Source organism: Myxozyma melibiosi, assembly GCF_037950935.1.
Source record: "Myxozyma melibiosi strain Phaff 52-87 chromosome Unknown BZA70scaffold_14, whole genome shotgun sequence".
Taxonomy (NCBI): Eukaryota; Fungi; Ascomycota; class Lipomycetes; order Lipomycetales; family Lipomycetaceae; genus Myxozyma; species Myxozyma melibiosi.
Window position 1 is genome coordinate 73,518 of NW_027042928.1, and position 16,206 is coordinate 89,723.

General features: G+C 52.7%; 5 protein-coding genes and 1 non-coding gene across 6 annotated transcripts; 4 read left to right on the plus strand and 2 right to left on the minus strand.

The window, feature by feature from the left end:
- The first annotated feature begins 61 nt into the window (after positions 1–61).
- Positions 62–160, plus strand: BZA70DRAFT_t89. The gene has a single exon. It is a non-coding gene; the product is annotated as a tRNA-Pro (tRNA).
- Positions 161–487: 327 nt separating this feature from the next.
- BZA70DRAFT_86696 (uncharacterized protein) lies at positions 488–2,336 on the minus strand. Its single transcript, XM_064915490.1, has 2 exons — positions 1,623–2,336; positions 488–1,571 (listed from the first exon to the last, which is right to left on the minus strand). The coding sequence occupies exons 1-2, from the start codon at positions 2,049–2,051 to the stop codon at positions 720–722; spliced, it is 1,281 nt and encodes a 426-aa protein (XP_064765938.1). The 5' UTR covers positions 2,052–2,336; the 3' UTR covers positions 488–719.
- Positions 2,337–3,429: 1,093 nt separating this feature from the next.
- On the plus strand, positions 3,430–8,157 carry BZA70DRAFT_284275 (P-loop containing nucleoside triphosphate hydrolase protein). The gene is made up of 3 exons (XM_064913580.1): positions 3,430–4,027; positions 4,078–7,323; positions 7,378–8,157. Exons 1-3 carry the CDS (start codon positions 3,511–3,513, stop codon positions 8,064–8,066), a joined length of 4,452 nt encoding a protein of 1,483 aa, XP_064765939.1. The 5' UTR covers positions 3,430–3,510; the 3' UTR covers positions 8,067–8,157.
- A 1-nt stretch (position 8,158) lies between these two features.
- Positions 8,159–9,935, minus strand: BZA70DRAFT_291716 (major facilitator superfamily domain-containing protein; the record flags this gene model as incomplete). The annotated part of the gene is made up of 2 exons (XM_064914322.1): positions 8,159–9,367; positions 9,420–9,935. 2 exons carry the CDS (start codon positions 9,933–9,935, stop codon positions 8,159–8,161), a joined length of 1,725 nt encoding a protein of 574 aa, XP_064765940.1.
- A 1,751-nt stretch (positions 9,936–11,686) lies between these two features.
- BZA70DRAFT_284281 (uncharacterized protein) lies at positions 11,687–13,282 on the plus strand (the record flags this gene model as incomplete). Its single annotated transcript, XM_064913581.1, has 1 exon — positions 11,687–13,282. A coding segment is annotated over exon 1 (249 nt), but the record flags the coding sequence as incomplete, so codon positions are not given.
- A 363-nt stretch (positions 13,283–13,645) lies between these two features.
- Positions 13,646–16,063, plus strand: BZA70DRAFT_312726 (putative pantothenate transporter). The gene is made up of 2 exons (XM_064914997.1): positions 13,646–14,387; positions 14,443–16,063. The coding sequence occupies exons 1-2, from the start codon at positions 14,119–14,121 to the stop codon at positions 15,905–15,907; spliced, it is 1,734 nt and encodes a 577-aa protein (XP_064765942.1). The 5' UTR covers positions 13,646–14,118; the 3' UTR covers positions 15,908–16,063.
- The last annotated feature ends 143 nt before the right edge of the window (positions 16,064–16,206 follow it).

Sequence of the window (16,206 nt, forward strand, 5' to 3'; positions counted from 1 at the left end):
TATAAAGTCAGCCAGCAGTTTATATACGCCCAGGAGAGGGTAGAAAGACAACTACTCCAAGGGGTTATTGGTATAGGGGTAGCATACCTGCTTCGGGTTTTCAAGCCCGGCTTCACAGCTGAATTTGCAGGAGACCCCGGTTCGAATCCGGGATGACCCCACTTTTTTGAAAAGTTTTTGCTTCACCTATTTTTTTTTAGTAGTCTGATATATCACAGCATTGATTTTATTTTTATTGTTTTGTTATTTGTAATATTTGGCAATCTGATCTTCAAAAAGGAGACCAAAGATGTTGCAGCTTATCTGTGGGAAAGTACGCATTGCACTTTAGAGACATCTGCGTGATTGAATACACCGGAGATCACCGTCCTCCATCCTATCTCAAGCTAACTAAAAATAATCGGACTAATAAAGATGATATATCAAAGAACAGATCGCCAACAAAGAACAGCGGTGCACCGAATAAATGCGAAGATACGAAAACCCTTTGTTAAGAAGGATGGTGAGTAGCCAAGTTAATAGCCGAGCTTCTGCGCTACACTGTAAACTTTATTTGTGGGTACAAAGAGATTGTGTGGAGTTGGGACGGACCGGGGTGAGACAATGGCCAGCACTAATGATTCCTATATGGGAGGAATTTTACCTTGAAATCATCGAGGGGATAGTGAAGGAGATATTGGGATTCTACAGGTCTTTTGCTTTATTCGCTTTATTTATTATTACATAGGACTCACTTTTTCGGCCGCCGAAAGCGCCATTTCTACATCGAAAATGTAATAGCGCGGACAATTGCCCAGACTCACTCCCCGTCCATAGAGCGAAGAAACCAGAGCATCGAGATCAAACGGCCCACGCTTGTCGACTTCTTCTGCAAGCTTGACTTTGCGCGCGATGGCGGTGGTGGAGATGTAGCGCGGGTAGGTCCGGTTGTCGTCTGATGTGAAGTACCACTTTGAGGGGTCGATTCTGTCTGTGCGCTTCAGCGCTGCGGAGATCACCCTGTAGGTTCTGTCGGGGTTGTCGAGGCCTTCCGGGAATATGCGCGCGATGATGGTTGGATTCTTGGTCGCGAGAGTGTTCTTGGCTATGAGGAAACATGAGCGGAAGAGAGCCTCCTGCAGTTTTTCGTAGCGGTCTGTGCCGTTTCTGTCGAGCACGCGCGTGGATAGAGCAACAGAGCTCGATGTGATTTGTGGAATCGGGAACTTCTCGAATACGGGTGTGGTGTCGAATAGGCGGCTGTCTGGGCCAGAGTAAGTCGGCCGATGAGCAATGTAGTTTACTTCGGGGACTGTAGGCGTGGCGTCGCTCTCGCTAGTCGAATTGTCGAGCGCTGCTTGGGTGAGGTCAAGGACGCGCGAGGCAGAGAATGCGAGGTCGCGGATGTAGTCGTTTCCTAGCTTGTACTCGATAGCGTGTTCGAGACTGCTGTCGTAGACGTCGAGGAAGACGCTCTGGATGGACTCGACCACGGACTCGAGACTTCGCACGCGTCTCTGCAGGTGTTGGATCGTGAGGTCCTTTTTCTGGCGGTAAGTGCGCTGGGCATCGCGCACTTGAGCCCGACGACGCTAAGATGATGAGTTAGTGCGGTTCGAGGGATATAGTAGGAAGGGACGTACCTCAGAGTGCTCTTGTTCCGCAAACACGCGTGGCCGACCTCGTTTGCGTTTCTGGATGGCGACGGTGGTGGTGACAGAGGTTTGAGGCTTTGCGGATTTTGAGGTTTCATCTGCAGCAAGCGACGAGGAGGACGAGAGTTCGGTCGCGGAGGAAGAGGCCGATGGAGAAGACGCAGAGGGGGAGAGACCGACGCTGAGCAGTGCGGGGTCACAGGCGACAACGTCCGGCGATTGTAGGAGATTGAAGGATTGGGGGTCGATGGTGGTCAACAAGGGGTTGATGCGTTCGCAGGAGTCGAGGATGGAGTCGAGATCCTCGGACAGCTGCAATTGCTGCTGTTCGACGGCGGAGGAAGGCTGTTCGCTTAGCCCGAGCCAGGCCGGGAAGAGGCCCGCGAGCTGTAGATCTGGAGAGGCCGCTGTATCCATTGTGCCGATATAATCAATTCGCGTCAACAATCAAGAAGATGAGAATTGAGAAGTAGTTGAAAGGAGGGGAATAGCAGATAAAGTAGGAGCAGAAGACGGAGCAGAGAGAGCAGTTCTTCTGATTCGCATTATTCGCTTTGGCGTATGTGACGCGGTCCGCTCAGCCGTGCGCTCTCTTAAACTGCATCGCTGCCCGCTGACGTCACGGCTTTTCCACTTCGAGCTGCTATCACGACCACGAGTAGGCCTTCTGGAGTGGGACCTGATCGGAGGTGTGGAGCGCACGCCACTGCTCGTCTGCTGGATCATTGTTCTGTAGAGGAGTTGGCGTGTGGGGCGTGAAGTGCAGTCTTCTCCGCGTTAATAGTTCGACTCCGAAGCGGCGGCCAGTTTTTTACTGTTTGATATCAAAACACAATCCCTGTTTGTGTTCTTAGCTACTATCTTATAGTCTCATAGTCGTGTATTAGATCTTCTTCTGAGTAGCATCGTGTCCATTGTTATATATCCAGCTCGGAATACAATCGGAATACAATTCCGACTATCTCCGAGCTCAATTGTCAGACTGCATTCATCCGACTTCTGTTCTTGTAGAAAGAAAAAACAGCGAAGAAACAGTCAACGGCTTCTTTGTTTCTATCTGCTCTTGTTCTCTACTCCGACACCAATCAACCAGCCGGAACTGCCGCTCGGCTGACTCTGACTTCGACTTCTGATTGTAGCGTCCACCCATCCTCGACGGTCCTCCTGCCCCACCAAAACCCAGACGACATCTATAAAATCCCTGTTTACAGCCAAACTATGGCACGTCGCTTACAGTAAAGCCAAGCCTGCTGAACCCGCTTAAATCAGATTAAGCTATAACAGCCGCTGCTGCTGCCGTATTGTTGGACCTCCGTCGAGCCGTACTCCATCTTCACTAACTCACGACAATACCACCACAGAGGAGTAATCATCTGTGATTATCTCACCCTACCAGATTCAATATATATTACTTATCGTCTGACTCTCCAGTCCTCTTGCTGATAATAGCTGCCAGAACCTTCATTGTTTTCAAGAGCTGATAGTCTCACGCATCTGCAGCTCCGTCGCAAGACTAGTTGCTTTCGTCTTTAGCCAAATGCCAAACTCCGGTCAGCAACAGCAGCTGCTCCTGCCCTCCTCTCCACCGCCAATCAACTATTGTCCTCGATTCTATACATGCTCACATAAACGCGTGCAGAAGGCCGTCTGCAACAAACTCCTCGCAGATAGCGCAGATATTCCGGGGACGCGGACTTAAGACTAAACATTCCCCACTCTTGCGTCATATCTGTATTACGCCATCGAGGCCTTTGTGCCAGCAGTGGTGATCATTTAACGCTCAGTGCCGCACGCACGCGATAAATATTCAGACCCTCCCCTGTTGACTCTCCAGCACCCTCTGCATTCTACGCAAGAGACCGCCGAATACCTGACAATGGCTCTCTGTGCGGATCCTGAGGGGTGGGGTGTCATTTCGCCAGTTTACTACAACTTCACAGTATGCTTCTCGGACACGGTCTTCCCTCTCGTCCTCGGGCTGGGACTTATCTCCCTTGCGCCGTTTGATCTCCGCGCCATCGAGAGGTCTCCAGAGGTGCACATTCGAAAGAGTGTGCGCTTCTACGGCGTTGCTGTCTTGCTAGCGATTATCGCATTCATGCAGCTCATCTATGTCTTTGCTCTAAGAACACTCGCCGGCAGCTGGATCGACATCCGGATCTGGTCGGCGTCTATCTATCTTGCCTCTGTCGTTCTCGCAGGGTACATCCAGTACAGAGAATACTATCGGGCTAGGATCTCAAGCGGCACTGTGCTTTTCTTTTGGCTTTTTAGTGCGCTCACGGAGTTTGCGCGGTTGTATGGCATGGTCCAGCGACGCGTGTGGGTCAGAAACGAGACTATCTTTGTCTCGCTGCTGCTCTCCTTCATCTCTGCCGTCGCCCTGCTTTTAGGTGCGTTTTCCCACATTATATCTGATTGTACTCTACTGACTCTTTAATAGTGGTCACGCTCGTGCCGAAACCTATGTCGCAGTACGAAACTCTCGCAGACGAAACCGACAACTCGCCAGTCGGCAAGGCTGACATTTTCTCTCGCCTCACGTTCTCCTACCTTACCGAACTAATATACCGCGGCTATAACGACTATCTCACCGAGGACGACCTCCCGGACCTGCCAAAAGCGAACCGCACCGATCAGTCCCGCATCGACTTTGAAAAGTCGTGGAAGGAGGAGAAGAAAGCGCCGCAGCCGTCGCTGGCTCGAACTCTGGTGGAATGCTTTGGGCTGCAGTATCTCGTTGGCGTATCCTTCAAACTTACGGCAGACGTGCTGTCGATCATGCAGCCGACCTTGCTTCGTCGACTGATCCTCTTCGTCAACTCGTACAACGACGACGAGCCCGTGCCGCTCTCGGGAGGAATCTTGATTGCGATCGGGATGTTCACGTGCTCGTTCGGACAGGTGCTGTTTCAGCAGCAGTATCTCTTGAACGCGTTCAATACGTCTATGAATATCAAGTCGGCGCTGCTGGCGCTGATTTACCGAAAAGCAATGTATTTGTCAAACGACGGGCGGCAGGCAAAGTCGACTGGCGATATTGTGAATCTCATGAGCGTCGATGTAGCGCGCTTGCAAGATATCGCGCAGTCGTTCCACGCGCTCTGGTCTGGACCGTTTCAGATCATTCTCTGCCTTTACAATCTGCACTCACTGGTCGGGAACAGTATGTGGGCCGGCGTTGCGGTCACGCTTGTGACAATGTCGCTCAACGCATTCATTGCCAGAAGACTCCGGGCACTGCAGAAGCGTCAGATGAAGGTCAAAGACAAACGCGCTCGTCTCACGGGTGAGATTCTGGTCTCAATCAAGTCCATTAAACTTTATGCCTGGGAAGAGTCCTTCATCGAGCGACTCAGTGAGATCCGAAACAACCAGGAGCTCATGAATCTCCGCACGCGAGGAATGTACAACGCCGTCTCGAACTTCATCGGCTCGTGCGCCCCGTTCATCGTGTCGTGCTCGACCTTTGCGGTGTTTGTTTGGACCTCGGGAAAGCCGCTGTCGACCGACCTTGTCTTTCCGTCGCTGACACTCTTCATCATGCTTTCGAATCCATTGACGCTGATCCCGCAGGTTCTCACGCAGCTTATCGAGGCTATGGTGTCTAACGGCCGCCTGCGTGAGTTTCTGTTGACGTCTGAGCTCCAGCAAGATGCAGTTAAGCATCTTGACGCCGCGACCTCGCCAGGACAGACCGCTGCCGAGATCAAGAACGGCACGTTTCAATGGGACGAGGCGGGGAGACACCCGCTCGCGCTCGAAAACGTATCGTTCCAGGTTTCGGCCGGTCAACTTGCGTGTGTCGTCGGACGCGTGGGCGATGGCAAGTCAGCGCTGCTGCAAGCTCTCCTCGGCGATCTGTACAAGAAAGCAGGCTCGGTGACTGTGCGCGGACACGTCGCGTACTGCTCGCAGGTGCCGTGGATCATGAACGCGACGGTGAAAGACAATATTCTGTTCGGCAAGAAGTTCGAGGCCGATTTCTACGAAAAGACAGTGCGTGCCTGTGCGCTTGTCGAGGATCTGACTACGCTGCCTGATGGCGACGAGACTATTGTCGGCGAAAAGGGAATCAGTCTTTCCGGAGGCCAGAAAGCGCGGTTGGCGCTCGCGCGGGCTGTCTACGCTCGAGCGGATGTTTACATTCTGGACGATCCGCTGAGTGCGGTGGATCAGCACGTCGGTCGGCATCTGATTGATAACGTGCTCGGACCGACGGGCTTGCTTGCGTCGCGGACTAAGATCTTGGCTACGAACGCGATCGCGGTGTTGACGCAGGCGGACAGTATCACGATGCTGCGAAAGGGTCGCGTTATCGAGACGGGGCTGTATCGGGATGTGATGGGGACCGATAGCGAGATTAAAAAGCTGATTGATGAGTTTGGTCTGGAGCGAACTGAGGAGCTGCCGGAGGAGACTGCGAGTAAGCAGCAGATTGAAAAGTCAGATCCACTGGCAAGCGATAGCGAGGTTGAAGAAGAAGAGATTGAGGAGTTTTACGCCGGTGGCGGGCCGTTGGTGGTTGGTATGCCGCTGCGGAGAGCGAGTACCGCGAGTTTCAGGAAGCCAGATTTAATGGACGAGCTTCCGAACCGGCGATCAAGACAAGAGGCCGAGCATGCTGAGAAAGGACAGGTCAAGTTTGGGGTGTACAAGGAGTACATCAAGGCCGCGAACTTGAGGGCGGTGATTGTGTATCTGCTCTTGCTGGTTGCATCGAACTGCTTGTCTGTCGGAGGAAACGTATGGCTCAAGCACTGGTCGGAGGTGAATACCCGGTTTGGCGGTAATCCGCAGACGACAAAGTATTTGAGCGTGTACCTGTTCTTTGGCGTCACGGCCGCGTTGCTGACGCTGATCTACACGCTCGTGCTGTGGATCTTTTGCACGATCCGCGCCGCGCGCACGTTGCACGACCGCATGCTTCTCCGCGTGATCCGCTCGCCAATGTCGTTTTTCGACACGACCCCCGTCGGCCGCGTGATCAACCGGTTCACGGCCGACATCAGTCGCATAGACGAGGTGCTCGCGCGGGTGTTTTCGAATTTCTTTACAAACAGCTTGAAAGTGTTTTTCGCGCTCTTTGTCGTCTCGTCTGCGAACCCGTCGTTTATAGTGTTTATGATCCCGATCGCTTGTTTGTATGTCTATTACCAGAAACTGTACATGCGCACGTCGCGCGAACTCAAGCGGTTTGAGTCGATCTCGCGGTCGCCGATCTATGCGCACTTCCAAGAAAGTCTGAACGGCGTGAGCACGATCCGCGCGTTCGAGGAAGTCAGACGGTTCAACCGCACGAACGAGTACCACATCGACTTCAACAACAAAGCCTACCACCCGTCGATGATTGCGCGGCGCTGGCTCGCGATCCGGATCGAGTTGCTCGGAAGCACAATCATCTTCCTCGCCTCGTTTCTGTCGATCATGGCGGTCGCGTACGGGCATCTTTCGTCGGGACTGGTGGGGCTGACGATGTCGTATGCGCTGCAGACGACGCAGTCGATGAGCACGATCGTGCGGATGACGGTCGAGGTCGAGATCTCGACGGTGTCGGTCGAGCGGATCTTGGAGTACTGCGAGTTGCCGACCGAGGCGCCGGCCGTGATTCCGAATAGTAGACCGCCGGCGAGATGGCCTAGTGACGGCGTCGTTGCGTTCCATGACTATTCGACGCGGTATCGACCGGGTATGTTTGCCTTTCCTCTTTTTTTTTTCTGTCAAGATTTACTAACGTTTTTAGGACTTGATCTGGTGTTGAGAAACATCAACATGAGCGTGAACGCCAAAGAAAAGATCGGGATAGTAGGCCGCACAGGCGCGGGCAAATCGTCGCTCACGCTCGCGCTCTTCCGCATGATCGAACCAGTCGGCGGCTTCGTGTCGATCGACAAAGTGAACACGAGCAAAATCGGCCTGAAAGACCTACGCGAGGGTCTCGCGATCATTCCGCAGGACTCGCAGGCGTTCGAGGGTACGGTGCGGGATAACATCGATCCCGGCCGTCGGTTCTCAGACGCGGAGCTGTGGAACGCGCTCGAGCTTAGTCATTTGAAAGAGCATGTGAGGGGTATGGAAGGCGGGTTGCACGCGATGGTGCTCGAAGCCGGATCGAATCTGTCGGTCGGGCAGCGGCAGCTGATGTCGCTTGCGCGCGCGCTGCTGACGCCGAGTAAGATTCTTGTGCTGGACGAGGCGACGGCGGCGGTGGACGTGGAGACGGATCAGATCGTGCAGGCGACGATCCGGAAGGAGTTTGCGGACCGGACGATTTTGACGATCGCGCATCGGCTTAATACCGTGATTGATTCGGATCGGATCGTGGTGCTGGCGCAGGGGAAGGTGGTGGAGTTTGATACGCCGGAGAGGTTGTTGAGGGATAAGAATGGGATGTTTTATTCGTTGTGTAAGCAGGGCGGGTTGGTTGAGTAGGGTGAGCATCTGCATGTGTGTAGTAGTGAGAAATCAGATTTATGTACTTAAGCATATTCTATAGTAAATAGAATCAAGGAAGAAAAACAAAACTACTCCTTCTTATGAGCTACGATAGTATCCTCCACCTCGTGCTCCACAGGATCCACACCGGTAAGCACGATCGGCCCCTTCTCAAACTCCTGACGATCCGGCAAACTCGCCTCCTTACTGCTCAGGTTATCATCATCATCAAGCGTGCCGACGAGCACCGCGTCCTCGACGTCGACAGCAAGACCGTACTTGTTAATCACGCGGCCGCGCTTGCGGGCCTCGCGCTTGGTCATGTAGAGCATGAAGAGAACGCCGAGGAACTCGACAAAGATCAGGCCGGTGGTCACTTGGTATCCGTACGAGTCCTTGTACTGCGGCGCGTCGGTGTAGGGGAAGATGATGTTTGGCAGCCATGCGTTGACGGCGTAGGAGATGGTTGAGCCGACGGCGGGGAGCATGCCGCGCATTTCCGCGTCGTCCTGGAATGCTTCCGCGGACCAGGCGAGCATCATGCCCCAGAGCGCGTAGCCGATGTCGGGGCAGAAAAAAGCAAACATCTTGAGGCCGTCGGGGATGTTCCAGATCGCGAGCAGGAGGTTGCCGAAAAATACCCAGAAGATGGCGTTGACGATGAAGGGCCAGCGCAGGCCGATGCGGTCCGAGATGTTGGCGGACAGGTAGCCGGTCACGAGCGAGATCGCGTAGCCGCCGGTCGGGATCAGGTTGACTTGCTGGGTCGAGTACTTTGACGATCCGTCGGGGTTCGTGAGCCAGTCGAGCCAGAGGTTGAAGTAGCTGGTCGTGTCGCAGATGTTGAACAGACACCAGGGCCAGAGGAAGCCGTAGGGACGCCAGGTGGTGAACATCTTGAAGAAGCGTTTGAAGGTCAACCTCTGCGGTGCTTTGCGGCCAATCAGTTCCATGCGCACGTAGCTGTACTCTTTCTGCGTGTCGTTCATCCACCGCACGTGCGAGTTGATGGGGAAATCGGGAATGCAGTAGTATCCCAGGAGTGCGATCGGGATGCCGATGATGCCGTCGATGACAAACAGCCACTGCCAGCCCGCGTAGCCGGCCAGGCCGTTCATGGACGTGTACACGCCGGCTTGGATGTAGCCGGAGAACATGGAGGCGATGGCCCATGCGGCGTCGTAGGTCTGCATCCGCTTCGCGAGCTCGGAGGGGCGGTACCAGGAGCCGAGGACCATCGCCAGGCCGGGGTATGCGACGGATTCGAAGAAGCCAATCATGAAGCGGATGCCGTAGATCTATAACGTTAGTTAGCGGTGGAGACTATAGAAGATAGAAGGTGATGCTCACCGGTTCGGGGGTCTTGCAACCAGAGATGGCCATGACTAGGCCGGACCAGATGAATTCGCAGGTGGGAATCCAGATCGAAGGACGGACGCGGTTGAGGATGACCTGCGCGGGGATCGAGCCGACGATGTACCCGCAGTTGAAGAAAGTGGTAAATAAATTCCGCTCGTTACCATACAGATTAAGATCCTCGCGCATGCCAGAGACGAACGCGTTGGAGATATTCGAGTTATCGAGCGTCTTGATGAAGAACGAGAGCAGCGCGTAAAGCAGGATATTCGCGTCCAGCTTCTGCATGTAATTGCGCTGCTTGGGTGGCAGGCGGAAGGTATCCCAAGCCTGGCCGAGCGTGTTTTGCAGCTTGTTGGGCTTGTACCCGGGGTCGTCGATGAACATGTGGAATTTGGCGTCGATCTCGTCGCGTTTCCAGAGAGACTTGTCGATTGAGCGGTAGTCGTCCGGACCGGTGGTCTGGGGGAGGGGTTGGACGTACGTCCAGAATCTGCCTGCGATGCCCATGATGAGAGTAGGTGCTACAGAAAGACAGAGGATGGAGTAGGAGAAGACAGGGCTTTATAGAGAAGGGAGGCGGGCACGCGCTGCTGCGGTCGATATCTCGATACTACGACATGATCCGACACGGCCGCAGCCCAAGAAATCTCATATCCAAAAGAGGGCATCAGAAAGACAGGCCAAGCAGCGGAGAGTGTCAAAGAGGACGATAAGTGGCCTTGGAGAGCGGAAAGATGGGCGGTGAGCTAGGTCGCCAAGAGGGCCAAGATCCTCGACTTTTGGGACGCGTTTGAGCCGCGTAGAGAGACTCAGTCAGGCTGCGATGGCGGGACGAGAGAGTATGACTCTTGTCTTGGGTGTTTTATGCGTATGAGCTGTGGATCGTAGAGTGAAGTGTAGAGCGGGTGTAGAGCTGTTGTGGGTGTTGTGTTTGTAGTGCAGGTGGAGGACAATGGTGGTTGCTGTGGGGTTGGGTTGGTTGGGCCCAAGCTTGAGAGTGAGTACTGTGCTTAGCTCAGCAGTAGACAAGCAAGAAGATATGATAGCAAAGAGCTGTAGGAGATGACTATATAAATACAGCAGAGAACAGGAAGAGGTTGCAAGAACAGCAAGAGATGACTTTTGTGAGAAGAAGTAGCTTGCTGTAGAAAGCTGGGTAATTCGGCTAGATGCAGGAAACTACTTTCTGGTGGAGATACGTATGAGCACTGATAGTCGAAGAGCGATAACAACATCAATATAATATCTGATTTAAACGATAATGCGCAGATGGTGCCATCGATAAATGGTGAAGTAATCGCGGGGAGCCACGGCAGCGATATGGATAACGACGGAGGGCTTATCTCGCGATCAAAGCACCGTCATTGCCTACTCTACTCTACTCTCTAACTCTCTGTCCACTCTCGCTATCGGAATATGAGATATGTAATGACTACGAGACGGGCTGCTTATTTATTATGCTTCTGTTTATATTATAGTATGACTTGCAGACTAACGCGAGTCAGCAAACATTTCCCTGGGGTTTAATTCGTAGGATTGACTTCCGGATTGATTGGGTTGTTGCCGAGCAGAGCATCTTAGCTGAATAAGTTGATTAAGGCCCGGTGAGTCCGATATGACAATAAGAGTAGAGTATCGTAAGTAGTATGCGTATTCACTGCTCAGACAGCGGCTGTTGAGCCAGCAGAAGTCCCGGCAGCGAGCAGGAGGAGAGAGCGATAGGCGCAGAGGGAAAACACTTCCCGATTGATAAAAGCCACACCACCTCTCCGCCGCTGGCTCAGTCATCACGGCCCTATATCCCCCACCCGCCAAGCAGATTCATTACTCCTGCGGTTTTTTATCTCTCTCTTGCCTCGCAGCACCTGGTTTGTTTGCACTGTTTGCCGACCAGTAGCAGCACGGATGATGGTGCTGATCGTATCGGACGTGGTCTTTCCTCTTGGCTAACCGGGCGGGCCCCGGGCCAGGTGTTTATCGGCCACGGGCCGCGCGCACTGAAGTCTGATAAGAGAGCCGGTCTTGGCAGCGTAGGGTCTTTGTGTGTTGGTGGTGGAGATAGGAGTAGAGTAGAGTAGAGTAGAAGAAGAAGAGAAGCAGATGATGACGACTACAAGAACTACATCTATCACTACACAGAAAGAGAAGAGATAGAGATACAGACAGAGACAGAGACAGAGCTCACTGAGATAGAGAGCAGAGAGCAGAGAGCAGAGACAGAGAGCAGAGCAGATAGGAGCCTAAACCCAGAGGCCCGAAACAAACCGGCGCTGTGTCGAGTTTCTTGGCAAAGTCGACTCGTACCATTCACAGCTGTCGGGTCTTATCTTGCCTGCTTTGGTTTCTACTCGCTATTCCTGCTCTTTTGCTTGTTCAACTGCTTTTGTTGTTCATGCAGTGAATATCTATATATCTTATACATCCTGTATGCTCTTTGAAATATAAATACTCAGTAGAGAACAACGGTATAGTCCACAACCGGTACTATCGGCTACCTGGCCCGCCATATCATCGTCTGCTTCGGCCACTTCACAGGCCACCAGCATCGTCCTTCCTTCCTCCTCTGCAATAATATTTGATAGCAATAATACTTATCGTATGACTGCTTACGACGCATTTATCTCACAGTCATTTTATTAGAATTTTACTTGCAGAATTTCTCACGTCCGAGCTTCTGGTCCCGCCTTTTATCAATGCACTTTTGGTCTTGCCCTGCGCGCTGCGCACTGTGCACTTGTCCCTTGAACCGGCTTGCTCTTTCTATATCCTCTCTGACTATTATCTCTGAAGTACTACTGCCTTGACAGGTATTTCCTCCAAGAGCATTAAAACCATCACCGATATCTCGAGAGTAAGTAGAGCACCAAAAACAATGGGTCGTGCTCAGACTAACCTATCCATGTATCTAATTGTCAAAAATCCACAGACCAACCGACCCACATCCCCACCGCTCAACCAGCTCTGTGCTTTTTTCGTGCTTTTTCACCGGATGTCTAAGCGTCGTCGTCGTCTGTGTCTGTGTAAAACCAACGAGCACAGGCAGAATGAAAATCCTGTTTAGATAAGCTGGGAATAAGTGCTTGTTTAGGCGGTTCTGTTCTGCGGGTTGCGGTTTGTTCTGCTGAAGCTGAAGGTGAGGTTGATGCTCTTGAGATTGAAATGAAGGAGTTGTGTGGCATTAATGTTGGCTATTTCCGCTTTCGCATATATTTCCGATGTCTCGTCTATCTCTCCAGTTTTCTCTCTCTCCTGCATACTGATGACCATGAAGTATAGCCTAATCTTCTCTGTCTACTTTCAAGTTCTGAAATTTCTGTATAATTATTCAGAGTGCACAGTAGTGATTTCAATCTGCTTTATTCTCTTTTCTAATTTATCAGATGTAACCCAGCAAGACAAAAAAAGACACTTACAAAAATACGAGACAAGATCATATTTTCTCATCGATAAGCTATCTATTTCTTTTACGATAACCATTAAAAATTGATAAATAAATAAATAATAAATAAATAAAAAAAACTGATAAGAACAAACTTTCAGGGTTCCGCTATCAAAGTCAAAAGGTAGATTTACTCTTCCTCGGCCGAGGGTTCTTGCCGGTCAACCCGATCAGATGAAGTTATAACACCGTTTTATAATGCTGCTTATCTGCAAGTTGTCCTGTTTATTTGAGTGGATGGGTGTAGATAGCGTTGGCTACATTGTAGATAAGAAGTGCAAAAAAGGCGATGATAAGGCTTCACTTAGAAGGGGACGAGAGATCGCACCATCGAGTCGTTTACCATACCATCGTTTATTTAGTGGGATAAGGATAACGTGCTTCAAGCAAAAGCGGCGCCATTATTAAGATATATGTCGTAGAATGGTGCAAGCATCTAAAGCCTCAGTGCAGATGATCACGATTGCGGGCTGTTGACGAGCAGTCGTCGCATTTGAAGTTAGCACTGATTTAAAACTAAAGCTCAGACAACTCTTATCTGAAATGATAATCCCGATGAACAAATCCGAGCAAACAGCGGAGCATCTTTTAAACACCAAACAGCTCTGAGCCAGCGCTAGTTGATAGCGGTGCAAACGTTGGTACGCGGCTGCCGACAACCGCTAACGAGGGCAGCAGCGACGTGGGGGACGGAGAAGGCAATGCGGCACGGGCATCTCGCGCGGACCAGCTCTTTGACCATTTCTTGTTTACCGGACCATCGCCGACTCTTTCATTTCTTATGATCTTATACAATTGCATCCAACATATCTTATCGCGGCGAGGACAAATGCTGGCTCTTGGAAGCAGCCCAAGCAATCGCGTACAGAGACTCGAGAGGCAAGCCCGCGGTGCGGTCGACTGCTAGTTTCTTGGCACCCGACCGCCTACTTCCTCAACAGGACCTGCCTGACTCAATAATCCATGGCATCCTCAGTGCCTGTCACCCTCACCGTACTTTTCTTTTTCCTCATCTGCTGCGTCGCGTCGTGTCTGCCGCTGTGGATCTTTGCCTGTTTTACTGCGCGAGTCAACCGTCCATGTCGACCGGCTTCTGTCGTCTTGTTATCGCGTACCCCATCTTGACTCTCTGCCCTGGTTCGATAGCGTGCTGTCTTATCTCTTCGCATACCCGTTCTCGACTGTTATATTAAACCCGTCTATCCCCCTCTGCGCCTGTCACCTACTCTCTACGCTGCAACCCTGGAGACAATGGAGCACATGGAGAAGCGCTCGACGCGCTACGCAAAGACGTTCAAGAAAATCGTCAGCTACGACCGCGCAGACGAGGCGGTGCGCTACGATATTCTCTGCTCGCTCACGCGCGAGGAGAAGAAGGAGAGATTTGAGTCTCTTGTCGACGACGGCGAGCATGTGTACACGCCGTCTAGGTTCATGAGGTTTTGCGGCCAGTTCTGGGATACCTTCTTGAAGCAGCCAAAGGAGCGGACGTATGTCCAGAAGCTGGACTTGAATATCCTGTATGTTTTCTTCTCCATGATTTAATGAGTGAATGAGTTGTGTTAATCTGGGTAGGATCTACTGTCTACTGTCGTTCTTCATCAAGACGCTCGACAACTCAAACATCTCGAACGCGTACGTCTCCGGCATGAAAGAAGACCTCAACCTCTACGGCCAAGAGCGAAACCTCTTCACCACCACCTTCAACATCGGCTCGATCGTCGGCCAAGTTCCGTCGCAGTTTGTGCTCAACCACGTCCGGCCCTCGATCTACATCCCCACCTGCGAATTCGTCTGGTCCGGCCTCGTGATGGTCATGGCCGCCGCCAAGGGTCCTGGGTTGATCTACGGCATCAGATTCGTGCTCGGTCTGCTCGAGTCCTGCGCGTACCCTGGCTTCGCGCTCGTCCTGGGCTCGTGGTACAGACCCGACGAACTCGCGAAGCGCATGACGCTCTACGATGCCGCGTGGGCGATCGCGTCTATGTTTTCCGGATACATCCAGGCAGGCGTGTACTCGTCCATGAACGGACTCGCGGGCCTCGCGGGCTGGCGATGGCTATTTATCATCGACGGTTTGATCGGGTTCCCGATCGCACTCCTGGGATACTGGTCTGTCGCCGACTTCCCGATCAACAGCCGCGCGCGCTGGCTCTCGCAGCTCGAGAAGGACTACAGCGTGGTGCGGATGGAAGAAGTCGGCCGCAAGCCGCCAAAGAAACTTACCTGGCGCCGGTTCAAAAACATCATGTCTTCCTGGCGTCCGTACGGGTTCGTGTGGCCCTGGATCCTGTTCTCGGTCTGCGACACCACGTCCTACTTCAACCTGTGGCTGTCCGACGTCGGCATCTACTCCGTCGAGCAAGTCAACCTGATCCCGACCGGCGGCTACGCACTCGGCCTCGTCAGCGGCTACACCTACGCCAACCTCTCCGACCGCGCCGGCACGCGCTGGCCGTTCCTCATGTTCGCCGTCTTCTGCTGCTTCCTCGGTAACCTCATCCTCGCGATCTGGTACGTGCCCACCGGCCTCAAGTTCTTCGCCTTCCTCTGCCCAAACATCGGCTACCCGCTCTGGGGCCTCATGCTCTCCTGGGGCGCCGAGGCCTTCCAGGACGACACCGAGATCCGCGGCCTCGCGCCCGCAATGGGGTCTACCCTCGCGTCCGCGATCCAGGCGTGGCTGCCGCTGCTGCTGTTCCCGACCCCGAAAGCGCCGCATTATCCGGTGGGATATAAGGTCACCACCGGTTTGGTCGGCGTCGAGGCCGTCGGCGTGCTGCATTTCCTGTGGCAGACCAAGCGCGAGGCGCGTCGCAAGGGCAAGGTGATCAACAAGTTTGGCCTCGCGGTCGCGGCGGAGGATTATAAGGGGCTCACGAGGGATTCGGCGGAGGAGCTGGATCTCGGATCGGTGGAGAAGATCGGGATTGTGGACGAGACGGAGCAGCAGCGGAAGAGGAGTTATGAGGTTGGCGCGGAATTGAAGAAGGAGATGGCGATTGTTAATGAGAAGGAGGTTGATCCTGATGAGAAGTGATTTTGCTTGTGATCTTTTAATAGTTTTGAAGTAATTTGAGATAGGAATGGGAATGCTCAGCGACATAACTAATACTGTTACGTAGAAAGTAAGTGAGCGAGGGATTATCATCGTTGCAGTTCGGTTTCAGTTGATTCTGCGACGGGCACGGGGCGGATCCGCAGACAAAGCAGCAGGTAGATGAAGGGGGCGACGGAGTATTCTCCTACGTTCTCGAGAATAAAGCAAGGATTAATTAAGCACCGGAATTTGGCGGGACACGGACCATGAAGAACCCTGTAGAGGATGAATGATGGGCA

What these genes read in the sequence shown, in the direction of transcription:
- BZA70DRAFT_284275 (XM_064913580.1), top strand. Translation starts at nt 3,511, where the DNA reads ATGGCTCTCTGTGCGGATCCTGAGGGGTGGGGTGTCATTTCGCCAGTT. An exon ending in TGCCGTCGCCCTGCTTTTAG is followed by an intron (nt 4,028 to 4,077) that starts GTGCGTTTTCCC and finishes ACTCTTTAATAG; the next exon opens with TGGTCACGCTCGTGCCGAAA. An exon ending in TTCGACGCGGTATCGACCGG is followed by an intron (nt 7,324 to 7,377) that starts GTATGTTTGCCT and finishes TAACGTTTTTAG; the next exon opens with GACTTGATCTGGTGTTGAGA.
- BZA70DRAFT_312726 (XM_064914997.1), top strand. Translation starts at nt 14,119, where the DNA reads ATGGAGCACATGGAGAAGCGCTCGACGCGCTACGCAAAGACGTTCAAG. An exon ending in AAGCTGGACTTGAATATCCT is followed by an intron (nt 14,388 to 14,442) that starts GTATGTTTTCTT and finishes TAATCTGGGTAG; the next exon opens with GATCTACTGTCTACTGTCGT.
- BZA70DRAFT_86696 (XM_064915490.1), bottom strand. Translation starts at nt 2,051, where the DNA reads ATGGATACAGCGGCCTCTCCAGATCTACAGCTCGCGGGCCTCTTCCCG. An exon ending in CGGAACAAGAGCACTCTGAG is followed by an intron (nt 1,572 to 1,622) that starts GTACGTCCCTTC and finishes TCATCATCTTAG; the next exon opens with CGTCGTCGGGCTCAAGTGCG.